At 46.9% G+C, this 19,862-nt stretch overlaps 7 protein-coding genes across 7 annotated transcripts; 6 read left to right on the top strand and 1 right to left on the bottom strand.

Moving 5' to 3' along the window:
- Positions 1 to 886: 886 nt before the first annotated feature.
- Positions 887 to 1,474, top strand: TrAFT101_009562 (uncharacterized protein; the record flags this gene model as incomplete). The annotated part of the gene is made up of 1 exon (XM_066128697.1): positions 887 to 1,474. One exon carries the CDS (start codon positions 887 to 889, stop codon positions 1,472 to 1,474), a length of 588 nt encoding a protein of 195 aa, XP_065984817.1.
- A 901-nt stretch (positions 1,475 to 2,375) lies between these two features.
- TrAFT101_009560 (uncharacterized protein) lies at positions 2,376 to 7,529 on the top strand (the record flags this gene model as incomplete). Its single annotated transcript, XM_066128696.1, has 3 exons — positions 2,376 to 4,586; positions 4,656 to 5,697; positions 5,788 to 7,529. 3 exons carry the CDS (start codon positions 2,376 to 2,378, stop codon positions 7,311 to 7,313), a joined length of 4,779 nt encoding a protein of 1,592 aa, XP_065984816.1. The 3' UTR covers positions 7,314 to 7,529.
- Positions 7,530 to 9,253: 1,724 nt separating this feature from the next.
- Positions 9,254 to 11,478, top strand: EGL1 (endoglucanase 1). The gene is made up of 3 exons (XM_024908108.2): positions 9,254 to 10,136; positions 10,255 to 10,868; positions 10,933 to 11,478. The coding sequence occupies exons 1-3, from the start codon at positions 9,367 to 9,369 to the stop codon at positions 10,950 to 10,952; spliced, it is 1,404 nt and encodes a 467-aa protein (XP_024761505.2). The 5' UTR covers positions 9,254 to 9,366; the 3' UTR covers positions 10,953 to 11,478.
- Positions 11,479 to 12,147: 669 nt separating this feature from the next.
- TrAFT101_009558 (uncharacterized protein) lies at positions 12,148 to 12,822 on the top strand (the record flags this gene model as incomplete). Its single annotated transcript, XM_066128695.1, has 4 exons — positions 12,148 to 12,253; positions 12,331 to 12,429; positions 12,515 to 12,620; positions 12,678 to 12,822. The coding sequence occupies 4 exons, from the start codon at positions 12,148 to 12,150 to the stop codon at positions 12,820 to 12,822; spliced, it is 456 nt and encodes a 151-aa protein (XP_065984815.1).
- A 674-nt stretch (positions 12,823 to 13,496) lies between these two features.
- TrAFT101_009557 (uncharacterized protein) lies at positions 13,497 to 13,955 on the top strand (the record flags this gene model as incomplete). The annotated part of the gene is made up of 1 exon (XM_024906688.2): positions 13,497 to 13,955. One exon carries the CDS (start codon positions 13,497 to 13,499, stop codon positions 13,953 to 13,955), a length of 459 nt encoding a protein of 152 aa, XP_024761507.2.
- A 51-nt stretch (positions 13,956 to 14,006) lies between these two features.
- TrAFT101_009556 (uncharacterized protein) lies at positions 14,007 to 15,351 on the bottom strand (the record flags this gene model as incomplete). Its single annotated transcript, XM_024908109.2, has 1 exon — positions 14,007 to 15,351. One exon carries the CDS (start codon positions 15,349 to 15,351, stop codon positions 14,353 to 14,355), a length of 999 nt encoding a protein of 332 aa, XP_024761508.2. The 3' UTR covers positions 14,007 to 14,352.
- Positions 15,352 to 15,687: 336 nt separating this feature from the next.
- Positions 15,688 to 18,416, top strand: TrAFT101_009555 (uncharacterized protein). Its single transcript, XM_024908110.2, has 3 exons — positions 15,688 to 16,616; positions 16,674 to 17,962; positions 18,018 to 18,416. The coding sequence occupies exons 1-3, from the start codon at positions 15,725 to 15,727 to the stop codon at positions 18,117 to 18,119; spliced, it is 2,283 nt and encodes a 760-aa protein (XP_024761509.2). The 5' UTR covers positions 15,688 to 15,724; the 3' UTR covers positions 18,120 to 18,416.
- The last annotated feature ends 1,446 nt before the right edge of the window (positions 18,417 to 19,862 follow it).

The following is a 19,862-nucleotide window of genomic DNA, read 5'->3' as shown; positions in this document are numbered from 1 at the left end:
ACTGCAAAGAGTTATTATAAATTAACATTTAGAATTTACTAAGGTCGGTATGCTTATTTATTCGCACCATTTCTGCTGAGGTGGGATCCCAATCAAGAACATTCTTCTTAACAAGACTTGAAGAAATAGTATTAGTGCTATAGGAGATCGGATGTACTGTTGGCTTTTTTTAAAGTAAGGTTATAGCGCCATATATCAATAAAATACTATACTGGGAGACGTTATGAGGTGAACTGCTTACCTAGAGAAAGATAGGCTTATTAACTTCTTGATCTCTATCTTTGAATTCTAATTTAATCAATTTATTATATATACGTACATTTTGCAGGTGTTAAAGCTATGCTGGGAAAGCCGTATTCAATGATGTGTTCAAAATAAACACCAGGGCTGGCTTGTCACACCATCCGCAGTGGTTTGGAGACTTAGTATTTTATTAACCATTTAGCTCTAATTTAGAGCCTCTTTTCATAGAAGATTTATTTTTAATTTGAGATTATGTTGGAAATATAGACCTTCTTGTTAGGATACTGTGCGTTTTACTCACAAGCTATACGGAGAACTGCAAGTGAGTAAAGTCATCGATTAAAAAACCCGCACTGGCATCAAGAAAAATTACTGTATTAGGAGGGAGCTTTGAATATGGCGACAAGATGGCTTTGCTTTTAAAAGTAGTGCAGCGCTAAGAAATCGGAAAGCTTAATGCTAGCTTATCAAGCATCCATCATATTGCATGTATCCATGGAAACATGTCATGGTTCATGCATATATATACTACAATGACCGCCTCCCCAAGACATAATTGCAAGACCAAACACATTCAAGGAGAAGTGAATCGAAATCTAGTTACCTGATTAGTTTGAAACCGGTCTTACTCTCGAATCTCAACATGTCCCCGTCTGTATTTGAAGTCACCAAAGTGACACCTCATTATTGGCGCGCAACAATTAACCAGCCGCCTTTCAATCTGGCGGGGTCCAACTTCTTTGTGGGTCTTTGGAATCCCCTACAGGAGGCTGAAGCTGAATCCGATCTTAAGATCCTGGTTTTCGATAGCGCAATACCAGACTTCTTTATCTCTCACTATAATCTTCAGCAGGCTTCATCAATTTCGCCTGAGCTGTTAGCGAAATGGCCATTGATAATGCTAAAGCTTGCTACTATCTCGGTGATAACCGTTGCCGCGATCCGTGGTAGAGCGAGAGGTATTGGTTCAGAATTTGTATTGGCCAGCGATGTTCGGTTTGGCCGCAATGAGAAGGCCATATTGTCCCGGGCCGAGGTTAATTTTGGGCTCATTCCCGGAGGTGATGGTATTGAATTGCTCCCAAGCCCGTGTCGCGCAGTCGGATGCTTGGGATTATTTATGATAGCGATGAATTTGATGCTGAAACCGCCGCAAACTATGGCTAGATCAACCGAGCTGTGCCAGATGCTGATTTGGATGGTTTCGTCAGTCAATTTGTGCACCGCGTAGCTGGGTTGCACAAGCCAGCGCTGGCATCAGCGAAGGAGCTCACCAACCAACGCTTTGGCCTTCCCAAAAAGAGGATTTTAATGCATTCTACAATACTATGGCGCGGCTTTTATCTAATTCTGAAGTGCTAAAGCGGATGCAGATATTGATAAAGGGGGGGTGAGTAAAGAATAGGGATGTGGAGCTCGATATCGCGAACTTTACAGCATAGTTCCCAATGCATTAACTGATTATATATTCATTAAGATTCAATATTTACTCATAGTGTCTGTCCTACAAAGTTGATAGCTGTTATCCTGTGTTCATAGGCTGTCTATTATGCCTTTTACTATATATATGTTGGCTGCAGACAAAGTTACAAAAGGGGGAAATACAGTCACAGAGTGCTTGTATAACTATTCTCCCACCTAGATGAAAATCTTCAGCAAGCCACTTTCTTGCACTACTCTATATCTAGCTAACTAGGCTGAGCTATTGATTTTTTGGCAGGACTCTAGAACCGATTGAATAGGGTTTAAAAGCGGCTCTGGACCATTCGTAGCACCATTCTGGAAATTAATCCATTGCTGAATACTACTTTTTGATTCACGCTAGCACCAACGGCGGCTAGTTCTCCCGAGATCTAATTTAGAGTAGGTAAAGTTGGTGGATAAATTCCTAGAATAGCAATCGTTTGTTGTGAGCTATTGATCAATTTCGATACTATCCTCGATAGTTCCATGCAGAACGGGGTAGAATATCAATTTCTCGCTCCGCAGCTTATCAAAATACAATGGCCTCCCCCATAGTCTTGATAACGTAAACATACGGCGTCTAAATATATAAGAGACCTGGCTCGTGCCAAGCGGCCAAGATACTAGTTGCCGCTTAGCCTTGACGCCTCTCGGGATCGCCCGATACGATGCATCATATGCTTGCTGGCGCTTCGGCGCTCTTCCTCCTGGCATCGGAGGTGACTGGCCTCACGGTCCCGGCTAGGGAGATAACTGCTCGTGATCAAACCTTCCGCGCCAATAATGGAGAGCAATTCGCTGTCGAGTCCGGCTTCGACTACCATGGCGGCGATTATCGGATGGTCAAGGCTAATACCTTTCATGATTGCATCAATATCTGCTCGACACAGGCGGCCTGCCATGCGGTTTCTTACAGGGACAAATTCTGTTGGCTCAAGTCCACCGTAAATGCTGCCACCGCCAATAGCGAAGTGAGCGGCGCGGTTCGGTTACAATATGTGCCGGCGCCGATTGCATGCCCGGCGGATGGAAGCAATCGGATCAAGGAGACGGATAATAAGCAATTCACTATCCAATGCGGTACCGATCACCCTCATGGCGATATCAAGTCTATACCAACACTTGACTTTCCTAACTGCATCGACCTCTGCGATCAAACAGCCGGGTGCATCGCCGCTAGTTGGCGCTTTGGCACTTGTTATCTGAAGAAGACTCTGGAACCGGCTGTTTCTAGCTCCTGGGTTGATACTGCTGTGTTAAGCTCGCAGTTAACATCCCCGACTTTCTGCCCAGGACCAGACGGTCAGCAGATCAGGGAGGCTAGCGGAAGAAGCTTCACCGTTACCTGCAATACCGACCGTGTGGGTGGTGATCTTGCGAACAAGCCCTTGGCTGATATTGGCAGCTGCATTTCTTGGTGTGATGAGACGAATGGTTGCGTGGCCGCTGTCTATCGTGACGGGCGGTGCTGGCTGAAGAATAAGCTCACAGCCGCGTCTATATGCACAAACAGTCAAATGGCTGTGCTGAGTTCATTAAGCAGCCCCCCTGCACTTTGCCCGTTCCAAAATGGTAAACAGATTAAAGAATCGAGCGGAAAAAGCTTCACCATTGCTTGCAACACAGATCGACCAGGCAATGACTTGGCGACAAAGTTTCTCGATAACTTCAATGATTGTATTACCTGGTGTGATCAGACAAGTGGTTGCGTCGCTGCTGTGTACCGCAATGGTCAATGTTGGTTGAAGAAGACGCTATCAACTTCTTCTACACGTATGGACTGTCAGGTTGCCGTGTTGAGCAGCAAGCTTCCACAAACATCGACAGCAAAAACATCAATACATAGCACAACAACATCTACACAAAAGACCACGTCGACTACAAAGATCGTTACTTCATCAAGCATAAAAGTCACGACCTCATCGAGAACAGGAGTCACAACATCATCTACAACGGGGGTTGCAACTACAACATCTACATCCACGAGCACACAGTCTACAGATAAATCTAGCTCTGGCTCTGCTACTACGGGTGCTAGCACAAACACTGCCGCTTCCACGGCCACTGGATCGACTGAGGCCACATCTTCATCAACATATTCCACATCTACATCAACAGATGCCCCAGCTACCTCGGCGCAAAGCTTAGCTCAGAACACCATGACGGCGAATGTTTCAGCTCCGCCCGGCACCCTTCAGACACCAACTGGACCTATTACTCTCGAAGCACAACCGACTGCCACTCTTAAGCCTCTAGCACCCCCAAACCTCGGCTTGGCTGGAACTGATCCAATAACCCCTCAGGCAGTTGCTCAGCTCTGGTTCGGTAGCTTGTCTCCAGCATCTAACGCTTCAAATGCGACTACCTTTCCGACTGTCCGAGTCAACGTCACGTTCACGTACCCGTCGGTCATTATTGATAACTCTATCGATATCATCAATATCCAGTGCAATTCACAGAGCCTAACCACTAAATTCAACACTACAGCAGCATATAATACTGCCAAAACCTCCTGGGCAGCGGCGAAGGGCAGTGCGAACAGCCTTATTATCATTACTGCTGCGCCTGGTTGCAGCTCTGATGGCCACTATGTGTATTTTGTGGCAAAATCAATCGCTTTTGACAATGCATCGAATTCTGTCACCTGTTCTGGAGATATCGAATCTGTCGCTGACATTGCAACAGAAGTTGGCGTAGACATGGGTTCGCTCTCAAGCTCCTCGCCTAGCACAGGTTCTGAGCTCGAGACGACGTATGGTTGCATGTCACCTAGCTCAGCTGATATTGATGGTCTTCCAGCTATTTACTGTGGTCCTGACTTCGATGAGAGACTGGATGATTATCTTGGATACTATTCTGGTGATGAAAGTGATCTTAATGCAGGTTTTCCCCTTTCATTCTAAGCTACCAGTCTGGTTGTCAATACTTGGTTGCTAACTAGTGCATAGGCTACACTTCAAGCTCTGGCACCCGGAGTAACACCACCGAGCCCCTCTACGACCGACAGTCAGAACGCGCTGCAACGCAGGTGCCACTTTTGCTCTGTGTCCAAAATTTTCCATAGTGTTGCTTCGACTGTTTCCAAGGCGGTCACCACAGTTGTTAAGGTAGTGGCCCCCGTACTGCAGCATGTTGAATCTGCAGCGGAGGAACTTGCTCAAGAGGCGGAGCAAACCATTGGAGAAATCGCCAGTGATCAGTTGGCCTTTGTTGAGGCAATGGCAAAGAACGATGAAGCCCTCGCTGTGTTCCTTGCAACAGGCAACTATGTCAACTCGTTCAACATCCCATTTAATATGGGACCACCTCCCGTTATGCTGGATACCTCTCCTTGGGGAGAAGGCTTCAAGTTCTACGAATGGACCCCAGATAAAGGAGGCGAGTTTTGGGATGCTCAGGAAGCTGCTATCGACAAGATCAAGGGGGTTATACTTGGAGACGCAGATCCAGAGCCTAGCATTGAGCTCTGGTGCGTCAACTGTGGTGTCAATGGTAACTTCAAGGTCACAGGCAGCTTCCACTATACTATAGCTAGTGGCCTCACTGAGGGTCAGATTGTCATGCAGGGCAACCTTAATGCTGGCCTCTTCCTTGGACTGAATGCCTTTGCAGAGTGGGATCCAACCAAAGAATATGACTTCGTCACAGAGGGCCTGCCTGGTTTCGCTATTCCTGATATTATTTCTGTCGGTCCCTCTCTTGCTCTTGGAATCTCGGTTGATCTGGATATTCAAGCAGTTGGGCAGTATCTTGTAGGTGCTAGCTTGACTTGGCCAGCCCTTTCTGCAACGCTTGACTTTGTTCATCACGCCAACTCTCAACAGTCTGGCTGGGTTCCGAGAGTCGGTGATAGAGTCCAAGCTGATGGTAGTTTGACTGTGTCTTCAACCCTTGGTCTCCCTATCACCCTCGGCTTTGGCATAAATGTTTTAAACGGCAAATATTCCAAAGAGATAAAACTTGTTGATACTCCAGGAATTCAGGCCAAATGTAAGTCGACTACCTCCTGTTTTATACCCCTTTTAGATATTTTAACTCTTCATCCACGGTTGACTAACTATTGTTGTTTTAATCTTCCAGTGGAATATGATTTCACTAATGAGCTTACCAACGGATCGTTCAATTCTACTCCTCAAGATGGGTGCTACGGTATCGCATGGGATATTGGACTGGTCAACTCTGTGGTGCTAGATCTCAGTGATCTTGATGAAGGGACTTACACCTTGGAACAGTGGGATGGTCCTGTTTTTGCCTCCGGCTGCATTGGCGAATCGGCTACCTCAGCTACGAGCACGGCGTCGACCGGTGTGGCTACAGCCACCAGCACATCAACTCCCCCTCCGCACTATCCAGACTGCGCTACTTATACGTGCCCCGACTACGACTCGCGTTATTGCATGTCGAACGGCAAGGTCTTCGAGCTCAACTGTCTGGATATCGTTTCGGGTACTGCCGTCGCCACGTCGTGCGTCTCAACCTCGGCCGAGTGTTTCGAAAGTTGCGCCGAAAATGACTGCACTGCTGTCAACTTCAACACGAATAACCTTGAGAATTGCCTCAGTGGCGTCCCTGGATATTATCCCTGTTGGAACTTCGGCGGCGCGACCTCTTGGGTCCCAGGCGGTGCTGCCACTGGCGACTGGGGCTTTGTCGAGGTGCCAATGCCCGCTTTCCCAGACTGCTCTACCCTTGCCTGCCCTGACAACCATGACGCGTACTGCAACTCCTTTGGCCAAGTTTTCCAGCTCAACTGTGATTCTATCGTTTCAGGTGATGCCATCACCAAGTCGTGCGCCACAACCTCTGCCGAGTGTTTCGAAACTTGCGCTCGATCAGACTGCAGCGCTATCAACTTCAACTTGAACAACCTTGAGAATTGCCTCAATGGCGTCCCTGGATTTTATCCCTGTTTTAACTTCGCCGGCGGAAACACTTGGGTCCCAGGCGGTGCTGCCTCTGGCAACTTGGGCTATGTCCAGGCTAACCCGCCGACCAAGCGTGCTGTTGTTCACAATAGGTCGGCTCCTACCGCTACACCGTCCCCATCATCATCGACGGACGATTTCTCCAACATCACCATCACTGACGCCACTGGTCAGTTGCTAGTCAACCCCCATGTAAATGGCAGCCTTTTTATCTCTGCATCCAGTAGCACAGAGCCGCTGACAAACCTGACCAACGGTATATCCTTCGTGGCCGATGCCAGCCAAAGCGCTGTCATGGGCGACTCATCAGATCGGTTGTTGTATTATTTCCCAGACACTGTCGCCGCTGTGAACGCATCACGCCTACGTCTTGGCAGCTGGGGTAACATTCCCCAAGGTGCGGAGCTTGTCACACTCCTCCCAACGGCCACCAGCTCAGGACCGGTCGTCCTGGTTGCCCTTGACTCAAGTGGGTTGGTCTTGTACCCCTTTGTCTGCACAATTGAGGGCCAGCTCAACAAGGTTTTCCTCGTCAACGACGCATCATCTGGCTCATCCGTCTTGATGAACCCAGACCTGACCTACACTATCATCGGCGGTGTGGCGCAAAACTGCGCTTCTCTGTCTATGGTAGCCTCGGATCTTCCTGCTTTCGGTTCAACAGCGTCAACCAAGACTTGAGCTCTATGCTCATTGAAATACGATAGAAACATACACCTGTCGATGTAGGTTACTGTTATCGACCGATGAAGACAAGGATAAGTAAGAGGTAGCAGATCATAATGTATAAGAGACCAATTGTCAGAGATGAAGGGATTAAGCAACTGCTACACAAAAACAGCCCCACGAAGCTCAATTTGTTTCTACTCTTGTATTATTAAGCAACCATGCAGTGTCATTAGTAATATATTCATTGATTGATTCATTTATTACGCCTGGCGGAAAGTCCAACAGGGCAACTATGAACCTATGGCACATGTGCTTTCTGAAGCTTAGCTTTTGTCTCAATTGAAACCCATGAGTTCTTGCCATCCAGTTCCTGCTCCAGAATTGACTCTTTTGTCCGTTGTTATGTCGCGTAATGGACAAAGCAGGTGTAGCCTCGTAGCCCTGCCTGGCCAAAAGGTGCCATTTATAAAATAATAATTAACTACGTACCTGGACACCCATTCCGCCTTTCACTGCGTAGCTACTTCTGTGATTGGATTAGAGCTAACTGAGGTTTAGCCATCTGCTTTGATTCAATTTATCAAATGCAAAAATTGTAATTGAGTGTGTTTTCTTCATTGAACATGTGCCGTTGTCTTGGCAACATTCATCCTGTTCCGTCTATGTTTCATCACTAATGACGGTTTGGAAGAATTAGGGAAACACTACAATGATGATCTCAAGCAAAGGTAATAAAGATTGTGGTGGACAGTTACGAAAATGTAGACGACTATGCGTCTCCACTACCTAATTTTAGAACAGAACAAACTGATTTCGCGCTTTATAAAGGATATCTAAGATTGCCCTGCCTTAGTATAGAGCGTTGAAAATAATATTTGGAGATAGAATGGTTATTCTAGATTAGGTTCTATTTCTGTTGTAACTGCTTTTATTCCCGAGAGGTTTTGGTGCGCGTATGCACATGCATATGCATGTATATTATTATCGAGTTAGCTACTGAGCAAGCTTAGCTTCTCTCCCAAATGTTTCTTGTATGTTGGTCTCCTCTTGACCTTTGGCATTGCTTCTGATCTGAAGAAAAAAAAAAAAAAAAAAAAAAAAAAAAAGATTCCTTACAAGATGAGGTGCTTTTAGAACATCAAAATATTTGTCTATAGTCAGGAGTGTCAGTTCGGCAGGCTCCCCTAATAGGCATGGCAGAATTTCGACTAGCCACCAACCCTACCATTAAGTATCGCGCATGACTGGCGCCACTTCTTTTGCATATATCATGCGAAATGATTATATGAAGAAAGCATAAAACAGCTTTCTCTAGTGACCGTCCACCTAACTAACATCTAATTTGCCGGTCAGTGGCTGGGCATCGGATTCTCCTGAGGGCTATGTGGCCTATTTGTATAAAGATCTGGCTGCTGGTTGATTGGCCGAAAATGGAAGTGATGGAAACTCAGAGACAGAGCTTAGCTTATAGATAGTACGGTGGTATGAATGAAACGCCATGATAGTAATTTGAGGGTCAGCACCGAATAGCCTGGCCAATCAGGCTAAATAATTTAATAAAATAAGCCTAGGGAAAAAAAAAAAGAACTCACAAGCTTCCGTTGCCTTTTACCCTTTACCGTTTACCCGTTAGTAGGCGTGAGTTTTGCCAAAATTCCGTTGAAGGGAATATATATTAGAACAGGGGTCTGTGAATCTATCTACGCGGCTCAAGGTATGCGGGTCTCCTCTTCGACTTTCTCAATTTCTACTTAATTAACTTGTTTTATCGATTTACAGTAGCTGTCACAGCTATAGTACGGTAGCATTAGGCCGGTAGAAGACGGCAAAATATTACATAGCTGTACTTTAGATACTTCCGTGCCAGCCTATATTGTCTCGGAGGCTATTGCCGATTGACATAGCCTGTCAAAGTACCCTGGCTTTAATGACTGTACTTGAATCACTTATGCCGTGTGGAAAACAATGTAAAAGGGACCGCAACGTCGCCTCGTTGCGACAAAAAATTGTAACCTCCAGGTCTCTTTGCCCGAGCTCCATTTTCCCAGTCCATATAACTATCAATATGGCGCCTTCCGGTACACTGCCGTTGGCCGCTGCTCTTCTGGCTTTGGCCGAGATTGCTACGGCTCAGCAACCTGGTACAAGCACTCCTGAGGTTCACCCCAAGTTGACAACGTATCAGTGTACAACGTCGGGAGGATGCGTGGCTCAGGACACCTCCGTCGTCCTTGACTGGAACTACCGCTGGATGCACGACGCCAACTACAACTCATGCACCGTCAATGGCGGAGTAAACACCACAATTTGCCCCAATGAGGCGACTTGTGGCACCAACTGCTTCATTGAGGGCGTTAACTACACCGCTTCCGGTGTCACAACCTCTGGTAACTCTCTCACCATGAACCAATACATGCCCAGCAGCACCGGCGGATATAGCAGTGTGTCCCCTCGACTTTATCTTTTGGGCGCAGATGGAAACTATGTGATGCTGCAGTTGAATGGCAAGGAGCTGAGTTTCGACGTCGATCTGTCATCTCTTCCCTGTGGAGAGAATGGCTCACTCTACCTCGCTCAAATGGCTGCCAACGGTGGTGCCAACCAGTATAACACTGCCGGTGCCAACTATGGAAGCGGTTACTGTGATGCCCAGTGCCCTGTTGAGACATGGAAGAATGGCACCCTCAACACCAACAACTCGGGCTACTGCTGCAATGAGATGGATATCCTTGAGGGCAACTCGCAAGCCAATGCTTTAACTCCTCACTCCTGCACAGCCACGGCCTGCGACTCCAGCGGCTGCGGCTTAAACCCCTATGCTAGCGGATTCCACAGGTGAGTGAAGCTACACCATGATGATGATGATGATGATGATGATGATGATGATGATGATGATTTTGTTGTTGTTGGGATGATTTCCTGTGGATATATTGACGTCTTACACTTCTTATAGCTACTACGGCCCCGGATTGACAGTTGATACCTCCAAGGTCTTCACCATCACTACTCAGTTCAATACGGATAACGGCAGTCCTTCTGGTAACCTTGTCAGCATTACTCGCAAGTACATTCAAAACGGTGTTTCCATCCCGAGTGCCCAATCTGGTGGTGACATCATCTCGTCGTGCCCATCGGCCTCGGCGTATGGCGGCCTCACAACCATGGGCAAGGCTCTGGCCTCTGGCATGGTCCTGACCTTTAGCATCTGGAACGACGCCGGCGGCTACATGAACTGGTTGGATAGCGGCAGCAGCGGCCCCTGCAGCAGCACCGCAGGCAACCCATCCACGATTGTTGCCAACAACCCGAATACTCACATCACCTTCTCCAACATCCGATGGGGAGACATCGGCTCGACTACGTCTGGCGGCAGCTCACCACCTCCTGTTTCCAGCTCTACTTCCAAGCCACCCGCCAGCTCCACGACCCTGAAGACCAGTACCACTTCTTCCAAGACGTCGTCGGCCCCCAGTTGCACGCAGACTCACTGGGGTCAGTGCGGTGGTATTGGTTACACCGGCTGCACCACTTGTACATCGGGCACCACTTGCCAGTATGGCAATGACTGTGGGTATAGCATAGCATAGATATCCCATGGAATTGTCTTAGAATTCTAACCATGTGAATATAGATTACTCGCAATGCCTGTAGAGCTCGACACAGTTAGCAAAGGAGAAACAGAACACGCCACTGGCTTTGGTGGCGTGGTGATTTAGTAAAGTTGAACAAAAAAAAATACGAAATATTACGCGCATTTATTGTTCGTGTACATATGTATCTTCTTTATTATTTTATAGCCACCTTGTATTTAGAATTTCTCTCCATTAGATCCATCGTGAGTGGAGCAAATGGACAAAAAACATTATGCATAATATGACTACGAAGAGGTGATTAACGTGGAGTTGTGGAAAGTAAAGTTGGTACTAATATCAACTATAGAGATATATTAAACCAGGCGTCGACTGCATAAGCTACTCCATCAAATCATCAAGTTACTGAGAAGACGTAAGCTATTGGCTATTAGTAGAATAGAACTTCTTGAGTTGGTAGCTGTATACTGGAAATAGCTAAACCTCTCCTATCATTCCTTGCAATTGTCTCGGGCTGAGCTAAGTATGTGCTATTCTTACCACGATGATACTCTAGCGCTGGGTTGAGTGATAGGGAGAGATGCCACGAGACAAACAGAGACATATTTGTTAAGCGAATTCTATTGTGGCCATGAGATCAAAAAAATGCGCCTTATTAGTGGCTGGCTGTAAAAGCTGCGCAAGTCAAGATTGATTGGCATTTTGGTAAACTTTCTTATGCTTAATTATGCATAGCCTCTTTGCAAGCAAGGGGTTCAAAAAAGGCGTTCAATAGTCTGTGCAGCAATAGCCGCTATGCCGTCGGAGCTAGCCGAGTAGCTCTGTATAAGGCAGTGAATCGATGCTCCTATTGGGCGAGCGAATCAGATGAGATGGTTACTATTGTTCAGCTAGGATTTTGCTACTGTAGGATCATGTTCTCGACTTCAATTACACGCACATATTGTCAGCTCTCACCTAATGGCATCGCGTCTCTGCCGTAGCCCTACGGAGACGATGGCAGCTGATGCGATGAGGATACCAGGCATTTCTGCGTTCATATAATTCCAGCCACCATCAATAACCTGAAGTCGTGAAATGAAACTGGTCTGAGGAGTTCTCCTCTATATAAAACAACGAGCAACCCCCCCTCCAGTCTTTAAGTTTATCATCATCTCACCCAAAGCACCGAAGGATCAAACCGATATATTTTTCGTTCAGCCCAGTCTATAATTCTCGACTACGAGATCGAAATCGAATACTATATCAATTTCATCATGACGCTCCTTGATGGAATCTACATCATTGTGAACACCATTCCTCAAAACCCAGTTCTTGACCTTGGTGGCGTTACCGGCCCTTGCCAGCCCCATCGCCGGCGTTGTTGGCTTGTTAGTTCTCTCAATCAATAAAATCGCTAATAGAATTCATCAGCTAATATGTCCTCAGCACAAGGCAAGGCGGCGAGAACACAAACCAACGGTGGATATTAACCGCGCTTCGACCAGGTGTCTACAGCCTGGTGTCAGAATTTGGCGACACTTGGTTGACGGCTCCCGGTATGCTCTTACATCTTGTTCCTTTCTGTGGAATATATGTGATATTCATTTCCGCCAGACAAAGTTATCTAACTCATATTTTCAGCTGATGGCGCAACCCTTGCTCAGATCGAATCGGCTAGATACGACCCCGTCTATAACGAGACCACTCGCTGGAAGATTACCGAACTCGACAACAATGGCAACTGCCAGTAAGAACATTATTATAGGCTTGTGTAATGACTATTCACTGCTAATGGACCATTTAGGATCGAGAGCGTGCCATTCCCTGGCAAAGTTATGGACCTTGAGATGGCTAGCCCTAGGGATGGCACCCGCGTCATTCTATACCCGAACAATAAGACTCCCAATCAGATCTGGAAATTTATCCCTCTTGCAGTTCCATTGAAATAAGATATAACAGGACAAATAATTTGGTCTCTACGTATTGAGGATCTTTATAGAGCCAATTTTAGGCATGATACCTTCCATTTGCCTCTACGTTCATAACCAATTTAGAACAAAATATCTAGTACTAAGAGATATCTAGTACTAAGAGATAGCTGCCTTTTACCATGACATTATTTTTCTCAGTGTACAATGCTCTTTAAAATATTTATGCGAATCTTATACAGTAAAAGCTTACGAGGCTAGTCGTAGACTCTTGACATTTCAGTGGTTTCTTTCCTCAGCCCCTCCTGGCGCCGTGTCTACATGTAGATGCGCCTCTAAGCATTTAGTTGGCGCCGTGGCAAGAATGACAAATAAAGTGATTCGTATCGTGATTCTTTACGCATAAGCCGAAGCAAAGTGAGGGGTATGAAAGCACTAAAATTAGTAATATGCTGGACGTGCCTATCACAAGGCCGAATTCTTCATTCCCACTGTTCTTGGTGGATCAAAGCTCTCAGTACAGCATCACAAGTTTGCAGAACACTTCTTACCTTGTATCCGTCAACTAAAGTATTAACCGTGGCTAATCCACCGTTTTCAGCGCCCAAGTGTCCGTTCAGACCAGTGCACTCACACAACCGGATCAATTTTTGTCACGTTTTGTAAAAAGAAGATCAAGATCACACTCGTACAGAATGGCAGAGCAAAAGCTCAAGATTCCACTCCCCTACCGGGCGCTATTCCTTTATTTTGAACCCGCTGCAGCCTTCTTTGGCGCCTTGCTGCTTCATTTTCGTCCAGAGATCTTCCTCAATACTATGTCTCCGGTTGCGAAATACGCGACAGATAACCAGGTCATCTACGACCAGCTCTTCGCAACATATACCTTATTTGCGTTCAATGAAGCTGTCATTTTGCGCATTACAAAGGATCTACGCGTCTGGAAAGCCCTCCTGGTCGGTATCCTCGTGTGCGATGCTATACATCTGTATGGGAGCTGGGCAGCACTTGGCGGCGCTGTATTCTGGGATGTCCGATCCTGGAGACCCGAAGATTGGGCGAATCTTGGAAGTCTTTGGGGACAAGCAGCCATCAGGGTGGCTTTCTTAGCGGGAGTCGGACTGAAAGAAGCAATACCCGTGAAGAGTGAATGATTGGCTATGGATTTAAACAGGTCGTTATGATGCATCGAGTATATGCTATATCGTTGAGATTTAACATCAAGTTACGCAGTGGATGCTTTTTTTAGAAGTAGGTTTGGATTACCATTATATGTCCAGTCCTGGATGAACGATGCATAGGAGATCATCAGTCTTTAAGGAGAGAGATAGCTTAAGTACATGTACTATGTATGATACATTGTTATTACTATTAGCTCGTTGATCCCAAACTTGAACCATTCTCACACATTGCTGGTAAGAAAGGATAAAACAATTCTAAGCTAAGCGTATAATTAAAACAAAACAAGACAAAAATTAAAGACTTGAACAAGTTGCAATGTTGGTATTTGTTACCCGAGCATGCTCTTCCATTCCAGCTCTTTACTTCCAATTACTGTTCCATCGGACGAGCATCGAATGGAACGGCATCCCAACGCACCCGACGCAAGTGACGCTTTGGATCCTTGATGCTATGTCGTGCGTGCAGCCAGCGGCGATTATCCATCAGTATTATAGTCCCTGCCGGAAAGTCCTTGGCGGTGAGATGCACCGTTGACTGTGACTGAGCCTTGGCGTCCTGTACGGCTGCGTCAAGCTCGTGCAGTGCTCTTGACGCCCGTTCCGTCAGTGCTGTTACGAGATCTCTCCTGAAGCGCAGCATGCTAGGCTGGCCTTGTTCGTCGGCCGACATCAGGCTCCCTACAATGCTCCGTTTCCGGGGATCTTTGATGAACTCTGGAGGAATTGTGATGCTGTACTCTCGTCGCATCAGAGACGCTCGGGTAGATGGGGAGAGAGACAGGCCCAGCCGCTGAGTGTTCATGGCCGACAGGGTCCCTCCACCAAATCGATCTTCCTGGAGAACGTGGAGTGCGAAATATCGTGGCGGCAAGTCTTCGTAGCTGCAGTCGGTGTGCCACGGGAATTCTTGCATCGTTTCCGACCGGGCTTGATGGTTCGCGGTCTGGAAGATGGTATTATTCGGCCGGACGTCCCAGAACCACCCGCGCGACGCGCTGTGCGATATGGGAAGTTGATGGCCGTGATGTTGATGAAGGCCCAGGACGAGTCCCTTGAGGTAATGGCTGTCGGGGTCTGGGAAGCCCAGGCCAATCTTGAGTATGCCGTGTTTCTGGAGGTGCTCGTGCACATTGCGAACATGACATGGCTGTGTTGCATGCTTAAGATCAGGTGCTGTCAAATGAGGAATAATGGGAGGGATTGCAGCAGTAACCGATGCTGTGCGGCTGGATGTAGAAACCCGAGCGAGATTCCAGCATCGGCAGGCCGAAGTATTTACATGTTTGTTGGGAGGCTTGCCGGAATACATGTGATGTGCAATCCTGATAGATGGCAGACGCATTTTCGGATAGTTGAAGTTCATGGCCATTGCGAACAGAAAGAATGGCACTCGTAATCTATCTCTCGGAAGGCGCTTTCACCAGTATATTGTCGAGATTCATCACTATATTAGTGAGCTGTATCACTACATCATTGACATCTTGACTAATATGAGCTTTCAAGACCGTCAAGTTGTGGGGACACCCCTTTACCCCGAAGTGGCGCTCCTCTGCCGACCTGATTCTGTTAGAGGTGTCACTCTGTATCGTGCTTGATAACACAAGCAAGTTGTGGAAGAGGTCAACTGAGACAATGATGGAGGTGTAATCTACATGCACACCGCTGATTTATAACCCGAGCTGTGTAACCTGCTCTAGACGAAGGTCCAAGACAATGTGTTACCATTGGAAACTGATTTTCTCATGACGTCTTTATCCCCGAGCCTTTTCTCCTTGCTCGCTAGAATCTTTCTGAACATTCTGCATCCTGTTCTCTGTCAGAATTTCCGTTCATCACTAACACGCCTCAGTATTATGAAATTTGATACTCCTCCCCAATCCAGGCCTCGGCCGAGAGGGGCGACTTCGTTGAGATGGCCTATTCTGCTCGGCTCTCTAGTCGTCGTTTACATTTACTACTGGAGCCACAACAGATTTTCTTCTTTCAACCTCCAGCAAACGCTGCTTTCTGTTCCCTCCACCAAGCATGTACGCGACTGGAGCGCCTACTATACCACAGGTGCTCATTTTTGCGGCCAGGGCTTGAGCCAGGCGCAGTGGACCGAAGCTAGATGGAAGGAATTCGGTATCACCAATACTCGAATCCTTTCCTACGATACTCAGGTGCCAGCGCCAACGGGCCATCAACGACTGGCTCTCCTTCGGGGCGACCACGTCGTTTATGAAGCGCCCTTGGTGGATCATTTTACCACAAATAGTCCTGCTGCAAACAATAGCTTCTTGCCTGCCTATCTAGGTTTCTCAACCAATGGTAACATATCTGGTTCTTATGTCTTTTGCAACTTTGCCAGTGATGAAGACTTCCAAGATCTTGAACGAGCCAATGTTGACGTCGCAGGAAAGATTGGCATTATCAAGCTGGCAAACGGATCGCCATATTTGCGCGCTAAACACCTAGAGGTCTTTCGAGGAGCTCAGGTAGCGAATGCAGAAAGGGCGGGTTTGATTGGCGTAGTTTTTTATACTGATCCTCAGAATGACGGTCCTATAACTGAAGCCAACGGATACAAACCGTTCCCGGCCGGGCCAGCACGACCACTTGCGGCAATCGAGAGAGGGTCAGTCGCTTCAGCCGGTGAGGAATGGCTCTCTCGCGCCTTGTGTCACTGTTATGCTCATGAATGATGTCTAGGTACCATTCATCGCCCCAACTCCCCTAAAATTCCCTGCATACCCATGTCTCCTGCCGATGCCATTCACATCCTGGGGGCTTTAAACGGTCATGGACCTGCGGCAGAGGAGCTCGGTCAACGCTGGCATGGTGGTGGTCTCGAGTTTCACAACGTACGCTACAATGTCGGACCTTCGCCTGCCGGCATATCCCTTCACCTGGTCAACGAAGCAGACATTGTCGACACTCAGCTTCACAACGTAATTGGCACAATCCCTGGGGTAATTTCCGATGAAGTTGTCATTCTTGGCAGTCATCGTGACTCTTGGGGCCATGGCGCTGGAGACCCCGGCAGTGGTTCCGCAACCCTGAACGAAGTTGTGCGCAGCTTTGGTGTAGCACTTCGGCATGGCTGGCGGCCACTTCGTACCATCGTCTTCGCGAGTTTCGAAGGCGAGGAGATTGGCCAGGTGGGCTCCCAAAGTTGGATCGCTAATCACCTACAATGGTTGAGAGCCTCTGCTGTCGCATATCTGAACGTTGTTGTGGCCGGGGCTGGGTCAAGGTTCCAGGCCAAGGCCAGTCCACTTCTCTACAGGGCGGTTCTTGCTGCCACAGATATTGTCACGTCGCCCAATGAGACTGTGGCTGGTCAGTCGGTGCGAGACGTCTGGGGAGGGGCCATTGGCGCTCCGGGCGGTGGCGATGCCATTTCTTTCCAGGGCACATGTATTTCGGCGGTTGATTTCAGCTTCTCGCAGGGCATGGGGGATGCCGCCTTCCCCTATCATACTGGCTTCGATACCTTTGAATGGATGGACCAAATCGGTGATCCCGAGTGGAATTATCATGTTACTAGTGCAAGGATATGGTCAATCATGGCTGCATATCTTACAGAGTCTGCCGTACTAAACATGAGTGTCACTGACTATGCGTCGGCATTACAGAAGTGGGTGGATGAGCTTTGCAGCAGCAACCAATGCTCCTCCAAAGTTGATCTGATGGTGATGATCAGCGCAATCCAGCGACTAACTCGGGCTGCAAAGAGATTTGACAGCTATGCTGAATCACTGAGGGAGTCTCAGAACGCCTGGTGGAGATTCTGGCCAGGAGACAAGTTGAATACAGCAATTCGTGGCGCTAATAAGGTATATATTGCGTTCGAGCGCCAGTTCTTCTATGGACAAGGCATGGATACCTTCCCAAGCTTTCACCATGTTCTATATTCTCCATCTGCCTGGCATAACGAGATACCACCTCTGGCAGTACTACGTAACCCTCTGATTAAAAAGGATTGGGAGGGTGCCAGGGTAAGAAGCATTCACTTTCTCTATATTTGCGTAATAGCCAAGCTAACAGCAGCAGAAATGGAGAGATGATTTGGTAGAATATATTGATGGTGCCGTTCAACTGCTGGAGGATCATCTTCAAGGGGTTGGCAAACAAGAACTTGCCTGGGGTCTATAAGAAGAGGGTTTGTGAAATGTAAACCAAGGGCTGTCGAGAAGACTTGGCAAGCCAGGAGCAAAAGTCGTGGAAGAAGCGGTGACAAGTAATGGGTCAGGATTAAAAGATTGAGGGTTCAAACGAGCCACTGACACATGCATATTAATACCCAGATTGGATAAACGCTGAGACGGCCCAAGTTCGTTTGATCAAGTAACGAGATGTAGGCCCAAATACAGGCAACAGCAGCGTTTGCTAGATTGAGGATCGAATTACTGGCAAGCCATGGAAGGTCTGTCTTTGATTTATTAATTGAACCCATTATTTTATATACTATTGCAATACCAATAACTATAGTAAACAATTTTCTCTACATCGTTAATGATGTTATTGATTAGGAGCTCCTAAGGAATACTCTCAAATTCTGACTTTATATACGTAATACCTGATCGAACCTATCTGTGGCAAAGGGGACTTTTTGCGGCGGCCGTAGCTAGCCAGGCATACCCCGGCTTCCAGCCGTCTCCAGATCTGCAGGGAGACGACGGTAAACTTATCAGGCTAGGCGCCCAACAGCTACCTAACACTGAAGCCCACACTTGACATACAAACTCGACGCCACTGGGGTTTGGTTACACGGTTGTATGTTAATCAAATTGCAATTTCCTTGTTTTTTTTTTTTCTTATGCTAGTTGATGTAGCATACGGGTCATACTGTGAGAGTGTGGTGAGACATGGGTGACTGTGGCGTTATGTCTGTAAGAGTATAATGAGACATTTGTGACTTTGGTGTTGTGTCTTAAGTATATAGTGTTTTAGCGCTCTCAGTAATATTATACAGCCCTAGTGGTAGTAGTACTAATATCAATCCACCATGACAGTAATATAAGACATTCGCGGGTTTGGTAACACATGGTTGGTACGGAGAGCTTTTGTTCTTTTAGTAAGAGTATTTAGCTTTAATGGCAAGAGTAATGTTAATCTATAGCTGGAGAATAATGAGACATTGGTGATTCTAGTGCCACGTCATTGGCACAGAGGGTTCAAGTTTTTGAAGCAACATTACACAGCCTTAGTGGTAGCAGCGATATCAATGCGCCGTAAGAGTAATGTAAGACATTGGTGATTCTGGTGCTACATGCATGGCTATTTGGACTAATGCGAAACGGCTGCCTGCCGATCGGAGGATTTGAAAACTCCTTAGCCATGACTCCAACGTAACTACTACCCCCTCTACTCTACTCGACTCCCCCATGTTCACGGCTGGTTGAGGGCTTTTCATCTCGATCTACATGGTCTTACATCGGCCGGATTCCGTTTCTGCTCGGGTGCCTTCCAAACGCCGAGGCATACCGCGCTTCCTCCCTTGAACCCTCAAATAGTCCAGCGGGCATCATGTTTGACTGCTAAAAGCTTCCCTCAGCCCCCATGCTGAAATCGCCGCTCTCTTTCCAACGGTGGTTTGATCAAGGTTTGCACAATGGCCTCTGATAAGTGGAGAATCATGATATAAAGCACTGTGCATGTTGATGGATGTAGGGTGGAAGAATAGGGATGCTAAAATGCACCCTATTTTGTTTAGACAACAGGCTATTTCCAAAACCTTCATCATAGATTAAATCATGGCAATCTTAGAATTATACAGCTCTGGGCAAAGTCAATCAGCAGTAATTCATTCAGTAATAAAACGACAGAGTAAAAATGTCTCAGAGCTAAGACGCTAAAGTAATAATACACACATATATATGTATATGTATATTACAA

This window comes from Trichoderma asperellum, chromosome 6 (genome assembly GCF_020647865.1).
Source record: "Trichoderma asperellum chromosome 6, complete sequence".
NCBI lineage: Eukaryota > Fungi > Ascomycota > Sordariomycetes > Hypocreales > Hypocreaceae > Trichoderma > Trichoderma asperellum.
This window is presented reverse-complemented; position numbering and strand designations above follow the sequence as displayed.